General features: G+C 43.9%; 1 protein-coding gene across 1 annotated transcript in view; it reads left to right on the forward strand.

Moving 5' to 3' along the window:
- PDHX (pyruvate dehydrogenase complex component X) overlaps window positions 1-8742 on the forward strand; it is a 57560-nt gene that overhangs the window by 26815 nt on the left and 22003 nt on the right. The window contains exons 6-7 of the mRNA XM_058161648.1: window positions 8004-8181; window positions 8593-8740. Coding sequence (XP_058017631.1) covers window positions 8004-8181; window positions 8593-8740 — 326 coding nt within the window. The remainder of the gene's footprint in view (window positions 1-8003; window positions 8182-8592; window positions 8741-8742) is intronic.

Below are 8742 nucleotides of genomic sequence, written 5' to 3' on the forward strand. Positions count from 1 at the left end.
CAAACAAATAGAGTTCTTCTCGCTTGGCGTTGTCACTCGCCCTCCTCTCCGGCCGAAATTGAGTGCGAGCGGCAGTGGGGGTGGGGAGGCCGCCGTGAAGTGCCGGCTGGGGAGCCGGGATTGGCTCCTGGCCCCCAGCCGGCACTTCACGGCGGCCTCCCCGCCTCGCACTCAATTTCGCTGGAGAGGAGGGCGAGAGTGACAAACAAATAGAGTTCTTCTCGCTTGGCGTTGTCACTCGCCCTCCTCTCCGGCCGAAATTGAGTGCGGCGGCAGTGGGGGTGGGGAGGCCGCCGTGAAGTGCCGGCTGGGGAGCCGGGATTGGCTCTGGGCTCCCCAGCCGGCACTTCACGGCGGCCTCCCCGCCTCGCACTCAATTTCGGCTGAGAGGAGGGCGAGTGACAAACAAATAGAGTTCTTCTCGCCTTGGCGTTGTCACCTCGCCCTCCTCTCCAGCCGAAATTGAGTGCGGCGGCAGTGGGGGTGGAGGCCGCCGTGAAGTGCCGGCTGGGGAGCCGGGATTGGCTCCTGGGCTCCCCAGCCGGCACTCACGGCGGCCTCCGCCGCTCGCACTCAATTTCGGCTGAGAGGAGGCGAGAGTGACAAACAAATAGAGTTCTTCTCGCTTGGCGTTGTCACTCTCGCCCTCCTCTCCGGCCGAAATTGAGTGCGAGCGGCAGTGGGGGTGGGGAGGCCGCCGTGAAGTGCCGGCTGGGGGCCGGGATTGGCTCTGGGCTCCCCAGCCGGCACTCACGGCGGCCTCCGCCGCTCGCACTCAATTTCGGCTGAGAGGAGGGCGAGTGACAAACAAATAAGTTCTTCTCGCTTGGCGTTGTCACTCTCGCCCTCCTCTCCGGCGAAATTGAGTGCGGGCGGCGGTGGGGGTGGGGAGGCCGCCGTGAAGTGCCGGCTGGGGCCGGGATTGGCTCCTGGGCTCCCCAGCCGGCACTCACGGCGGCCTCCGCCGCTCGCACTCAATTTCGGCTGAGAGGAGGCGAGAGTGACAAACAAATAAGTTCTTCTCGCCCCTTGGCGTTGTCACTCTCGCCCTCCTCTCCGGCCGAAATTGAGTGCGAGCGGCAGTGGGGGTGGGGAGGCCGCCGTGAAGTGCCGGCTGGGGGCCGGGATTGGCTCCTGGCTCCCCAGCCGGCCTCCGCCGCTCGCACTCAATTTCGGCTGAGAGGAGGCGAGAGTGACAAACAAATAAGTTCTTCTCGCCCCTTGGCGTTGTCACTCTCGCCCTCCTCTCCGGCCGAAATTGAGTGCGGCGGCAGTGGGGGTGGGGAGGCCGCCGTGAAGTGCCGGCTGGGGGCCGGGATTGGCTCCTGGGCTCCCCAGCCGGCACTCACGGCGGCCTCCGCCGCTCGCACTCAATTTCGGCTGAGAGGAGGGCGAGTGACAAACAAATAAGTTCTTCTCGCCTTGGCGTTGTCACTCTCGCCCTCCTCTCCGGCGAAATTGAGTGCGAGCGGCGGTGGGGGTGGGGAGGCCGCCGTGAAGTGCGGCTGGGGGCCGGGATTGGCTCCTGGCCCCCAGCCGGCACTTCACGCGGCCTCCGCCGCTCGCACTCAATTTCGGCTGGAGAGGAGGGCGAGTGACAACGCCCCTCCGCCCACCGCGGGCAAGAGGAGGAGTGAGAGGCGAAATGTCGACGCCCCTCCGCCCCTCCGCCGACCACCGCCGCCGCCGCCATCAAAAGCGGCGGAAGCGCCGGAGGCCAGCCGCCGCCCAAAACGAGCCGGCCGAGCTGGCAAAGCATGCCGGCACTTCAATCCCGGCTCCCCAGCCGGCACTTCACGGCGGCCTCCCCACCCACCCACCCACCCCACTGCCGCCGCACTCAATTTCGGCGGAGAGGACGGCGAGTGTGTCAAACGCCAAGGGGCGAGAAGAACTCTCTTTATTTGTTTGTCACTCTCGCCCTCCTCTTACTCGTCCTCCTCTCGCCCGCGGAGGGGGCGTTTGTCACGAATACATCCCAATAAAATGCAAAGGTTTCAAAGCATGTTTTGGAAAAGCAGCGAGGGATGGGGGGAGAATGCTGCCTTGAATGTGAAAGAAACGTGGAAAACTCCAACTACAGTATAAAAAAAAAACATTTGCACTCAGTACTTTTTATTTTATTTTATTTTTTGCCAAGTTTTCCCCAGGGTTTTTTTTCCCCCCTATGGAAATTGGGGAGGTGGGGAGAAAGAGGTGAAAAAGAAAAGCCTCTTGGAAAGCGGAGAAATACGGCAAGAACAAACAATTTCTCCCCCCGAGAGGGGGGCAGGAGGAGGAGGAGGAGGAGAGATGGGGGCATTGCAAGCTAGGGTGGGAAGAAGGAGGAGGAAGAAGAAGGGAGGCAAAAGAAACCGACCCTCGCGCAGATCAGCAAATTAGCTTTCCTTCTCCAAACCAATTTTTTTTAAAAAAAAAAACCCGTTCTACCCAGAGCAAATGGCAAATAAGCAGCCCGTTTTGAGTCTGATTATTGTTTCGAGGTGGTTGCCCTCTCTGATCTCCTTGTACATGACAAGGCACCTCTAACCCAGCGCTTTGTGTTTGTTATTGGTAATTCTCCTCTCCTTCTTCCATTGGAGTCCTCTCCTTCCTTTCCGAGCAGGCGGGCGATTTACCTTCTCTGCCTCTTTTATTTTCCTGGAGGTGGAGGTGTATTCCTAAGGATGCCTTCAGTGCTGGGAAGGAGCCGATCCATGGAGGGAGGGGGCGGCGCTGCCGAGAAGCCGCTGCTTACAGAGGCGAAAGAGCCAGGAGACCTTGGCATGGGTGGGCGGCTGGTGTAAGGCAGGGCAGAACCTTCGACCCGCAAGGATCCCGGGAGGTGGGGGACGAAGAGAGGCAGAGAAGGAGGAGGAGGAAGGAAAAGAAAGAAAGGGGAGTGAAAATAAGAGCAGTCCGAGCAATAAATAAATATTGCTGGGCTGCTTTCCAAAAATCCTCAGCACGGAACTAAAAGTTGCAAGTGTTTTGTGAGTTCAAACAGTCCCTTCCAGACTAACACGTTTCATTAAAAGATACAAAGTTTGGTAAACTGTAGCTCGCTCTGTCCAATGCAAAAATCATCATCATCATATAATGATAATAATAATAAGAATGATAATAATAATAATGATGGTGATGATAATAATGATAATGATAATGATAATGATAATGATAATAATAATAATAATAATAATAATAATAATAATAATGATGATAATAATGATAATAATGATAATGATAATAATAATAATAATAATAATAATAATGATGATGATGATGATGATGATGATAATGATAATGATAATAATAATAATAATAATAATAATAATAATAATAATAATAATAATAATAATATTCAGCCGTGCTTACTTTGATGGCAGCCTGACGTAAAATGGGGGCAGGGGATACATACAGTTAGGGAAAATAACAAAACAATGTTTTGGGCTCAATTGCAGTCTTAAATTGAGGACTACCGGTACTTGCAATTTGAACCTTATTGGACACTTCATTCCTGGAGGGTTTTTAAAGAACAGACTGGACAATCCTTTGTCTGAAACAGTATAGGATCTCTTGCTTGAGGAGTGGGGACTGGACTAGAAGATCACTGTTAGTTTGGGATATGTTCAGAGCCCACACATCTGATGACATAAAAAAATTGGCAAAGTCATCTCAAGTCACTTTGGCCGTTATTCCAGGTGGGCTTACATCTGTATTGCAGCCCCTAGATGTCAGTTTAAATAAACCTTTCAAGGACCATGTGCGAAGGATGTGGCATGAATGGATGACATCTGGTCAAGCTCGTCTGACAAAAGTTGGAAATCTGAGAAAGCCAGACATAGAACTAATAGCACAGTGGGTTCGTGATGCATGGGAAGATATTCCAGAGGACATGGTGCAACGTGCCTTCAAGAAATGTGGCATTAGTAATGCTATGGATGGCAGTGAAGACAGCGCATTGTATGAGAGTGACAGCAGTGATGATGGCGACTGTGAACTCAGTGATGGCGACAACGTATATCGGATAACATCACAGAAGCTGAAGTAGCTGAAGCTCTGTTTGGACAAACAGATGATGAGGAGGAGAACTCCAGTTTTGAGGGATTTTAGCTCTCGTTAGCTTGGTTGCTGTTACTTTTAAAGATACTGTATTTTTGATACCATATTCTTTTTGGGGACCCCCTTTTGCACTTTTATTGTTTTTCGTTCAAATAAATATTCATGTTATTTTACTTGGCTCTATCTTTATTTTTTACATTGACCAGTAGCTGCCTCATTTCCCACCCTCGGCTTATACTCGAGTCAATAGTTTTTCCCAGTTTTTGTGGTAAAATTAGGTACCTCGGCTTATATTCGGATCGGCTTATACTCGAGTATATACGGTATTTATTAAACTTATATGCTATCTGATTCCCAATGACTTTCAATAATATAATTTATTGTATAATATATCTAGGTGCTCGTCTGGAAACCCAGAGACTGTAACTTATAGTTCCATTTTAGGCATAAGAGCCTACTGGGTGGCCTTGAGCAGTCACTCTGTCTTGACCCAATCCACCTCACAGTGTTGTTGTTGGGTGTTGGGGGCCAAATAAGAATATTAAGTACATTGAGTTATATATAAAAATAATAAATATGGATTATAAATAAATATTGTAAACTCAGGAAGCTCAAACTGCCCAAAGAGCTGCTGATTCTGTTCTACAGAGCAATTATTGAGTCTGTCATCTGCACCTCCATAACTGTCTGGTTTGGCTCTGCAACCAAACAAGACAAACACAGACTTCAGAGGATAATTAGAACTGCAGAAAAAACAATTGCTACCAACCTGCTTTCCATTGAGGATCTGTATACTGCACGAGTCAAAAAAAGGGCTGTGAAAATATCTATAGACCCCTCATATCCTGGACATAAATTGTTTCAACGTCTACCCTCAAAAAGACGGTTAAAGGGCAATGCACACCAAAACAACTAGACACAAGGACAGTTTTTTCCCAAATCCATCACTCTGCTTAACAACTAATTCCCACAACTCTGTCAAATAATTTACTAAGACTATATTATTATTATTATTCTCTTCCTTACTAGTATCCATTTCTTCCCACTATAACAATGTTGCTTGTATCTTTGAATTATATTGTTTTTATTTATTTCCTAGTACGATTTAATAGCTTATTAGTAACCTTGACTATTACTAAGTGTTGTATCTTTTTATTCTTGATGAATGTATTTTATTCTCCTTATGTACACTGAGAGCATATACACCTAAGACAAATTCCTTGTGTGACCAATCACACTTGGCCAATAAAGAATTCTATTCTATTCTAAATAAATATTGTAAACTTGAAATGCACAGGGGGACAATTAGTTTTCATTTCAAAATATAGTACGATGAAATGCCACTGCAATCCTTTTTTAAAAAAACAAGTTTTATTAGAATTTTTCTTTCTAATACATATTTTATGAACAGATGTTGACTGGGTCACATCTTATACATTTTATATATATTAATCTATAATCTATTCCAGTCTTTCCATTTTTTTCATATTCATCTCTTTTATATAATTCTTTATCACAAATTAATCATTTTTCACCATATCTTGCTATTTCAGCTTCTGCTATATTATTCTATTTTTCCCCAAGTCCATTTTACATGTTTCCAATTTCAGCCATAATATTCTTTTTCCATACTTCTTTATCTTATCTTAATTTCTTCTTAATACATATTACGTTAACAGTATCACTATCCACCCTTAATTCCTAATATCTTACAATAACATCAATTAATTATCTTATTTCTCCATTACAGAATTTATGTCTCAAAATCCCCATCCCACTTTTAATATTTCAACTTTGTCTCTTAATTTAAATTGTCTTCAAAATTAAACCAAATTGCCATTTCACATTTCATCTGTTATTCTGTTTTACTATAAGCAATATTCAAATCTTACATTTAAACCAGGGGTGAAACTAGCGGTTTGGACCAGATCACCTGATCTGGAAGTGATGGTGGCAGGTGGTTCGGAGAACTGGTAGCAAAAATCCCTGCCCGCCCCCCCATGCCCACCTGAGCTGTGCGATCATCAGAGGTTTTTTTAAAAAACTTTTAAAAGCATTTTTTTCTTCAGCCAAAAAAATGCTTTTAAAAGAAAAAAAAGTCTCTGATGATTGTGCGGCTCAGCAGGGACTGTCAGAGCCTTTTAAAAGCATTTTCTCTACAATCTCTTTGGCTGAAGAGGTTGTAAAAATGCTTTTAAAAACTCTGATCAACTGAGTTGCCTGATCATCAGAGGCTTTTTTTTCTTTTAAAGGCAAAAAAATGCTTTTAAAAGAAAACAAAAGCCTCTGACAATCAGGCAACTCAGCTAAGATCGTCAGAGCCTTTTAAAAGCATTTTTTACAACGTCTTCATCTGAAGAAAAAATGCTTTTAAAAGTCACATTACCCCCCACCAAGCCATGCCCACAGAACTGGTAGTAACAAATTTTACATCTCACCACTGATTTAAACCCTTTAACTTAGTTGATCATCCACAATTAATAATATTAATACAGTTCCCTTAAATCTACAAGTAAATACCTTATTTCCCTTCCTCTTTTCCACTAATCTTCCCTTCTTTAATCATTTTCTCTTGGTCTCTCCAAAATTCCACTTCTTGATAGTTTTCTCCTTTTATCGCATTCTCTTAACTTCTTTTTCTTTTTTTATATTTATAATATCTTTTCTTCTGAATCCTTTTTCTCACTTTTAGATATATTATTCGAGTAGTTCTCCCCGAGCTTGCTCCTAATCTCTTTCCACTATTTCCCCTCTTTACTCTTTGATTGATTCTTTTTGGGGGGATGTTCCCAAATCTCTCTCACACATCTACAATATTCTCAAACCAACTAAATGTCAAAGCTGTCAAAAATATTTAAATCCACATAAAAAATATTTTTCCTCAGATTCTTTTCTTTTTATTATTTTTAGTTTCTCCAAATCCAATTATAGATACGAAAACTTTCTTGGGCTTTAATATTCTAGCCTCCTCTTTGTTCTTCTCTCTCCATAGAATTTCTCAAGTGCCAATTAGCTCCTCATTTCAGCTCCGGGACACCTTTTGATGTTCAATTTGAAATTTTCTTTAATCTGTCATTTGGCCAATCACTCACCTCGTACCAGCACTCCATTCAAACACTGCTCCTGCATAAACACTTAGTCTGGTTTCCCCGGCTTCAGAGCAGTCATTTTACAATCACTATCAATCCAAAGAGCTGCCTCTGACCTTTCGAAGACCTTGTCTATTCCTCTTGGTCGTCCGAGACGCCTCTCCTTCTTCACCATCCCTACAGGACGGTTCCAGTCTGAAGACCCACCCACCCCAACAGTAGTTTTTCCGGCTAGATTTTCATGGAGTTCATCAGAGCCCGCTGGTCTCTCTGCAATGCTTCTGGTTTTCCGAAATATGTTCTATGTTCTATTTTCAATTTTATCTTCCTAGACAGCACCATAAACCCAACTCATATTCTAATTTCAGACATGGGAGAGGATTTAAGTATAGTCCTGACAGGGAAACTTTGGCATTTCATATGGTGAAATAGTATTTATTGTCCAGTATTTTTTCAAACTTGGCGACTTTACAATGCATGAACTTCAGCTTTCAGAATTCTGCAGCCAGCATGCTACCTGTGATATTCTGCGAGCTGAAGTCTACACACCTTAAAATTGCCAAGTTTGAAAAACACTGCTGTAGTCCAAATGGCTTAGTTTACAACTTAAATCTGTTGTTCTATAAATGAATGCTTAATAATGAGACCTATAAATTGCTTGGTAAATAACAGGACTGATTTTGAAGTGGATTTTTGTTGTGCTTTGTTATTGGTCCTGTTCAGTTGCTAAGTCATGACTGACTGTTTACGACCCCATGGACCAGAGCACACCAGGCCTTTATGCTTTGCAGAGGTTCTTTTATAGATTTATTTGCACTTCATTAGATTTGAAGTGTTTCTTAAACCTTTCCACTTGTGTCTTTGAATTGACAGGGATGCCCTCAAGCTTTTAGAGCAGAAGCAGAAGCCTGTGGAAGCAAAACCCATTGTTTCTTCACTTCCTCTACACAAAGTTGGAATGCCTTTGTCTGCACCATCAGCAAGCGTGCCCATTAGTGCTTCACGTCCTCCAGTTACCCCTGTCTCTGTTCCTGGCCGGCCAGCTTCCATGGTATTAACTTTCTCAGATTTATAGCTACGCTAAGATCACTGCATCACATTATATAAAAATAAATGATAGAGTTATACCAGGAGGGTTTTAGAATTCAATTTAGAGTTTTATTTATTTGTGCAACTTAAGGACACACCGATCTGTTATGATTCTGGGTGGACTTCAGTGGGAATTGTAATGAATATTTATACATGCCTTGTAGTTTATATGCCTATGCAGAATGTTCATTTTGATTTAAGAAAGCTATAATTGGCATCATAGTTATTTAGAAAACATTATACATTAAAACCAGTGGTTTTTCCACCACTGAACGTTTTGATTTATAGGATGTCCTTTATTGTTGTGATCCTATTCTATGGAAATCATCTTTCTTCCTTTAATTTAATATGTAAAATGTGTTTTTATTGCAAGAGCCCGTTCACTGAAATCCCTGCTAGCGACACAAGAAGAGTTATTGCTAAGAAACTAACAGAATCAAAGACCATGGTACCTCATGCATATGCATCAGCTGATTGTGACCTTGGTGCTATACTAAATCTAAGGCAAGAGCTGGCAAAAGGT

Source organism: Ahaetulla prasina, chromosome 1, assembly GCF_028640845.1.
Source record: "Ahaetulla prasina isolate Xishuangbanna chromosome 1, ASM2864084v1, whole genome shotgun sequence".
NCBI classification, from domain to species: domain Eukaryota; kingdom Metazoa; phylum Chordata; class Lepidosauria; order Squamata; family Colubridae; genus Ahaetulla; species Ahaetulla prasina.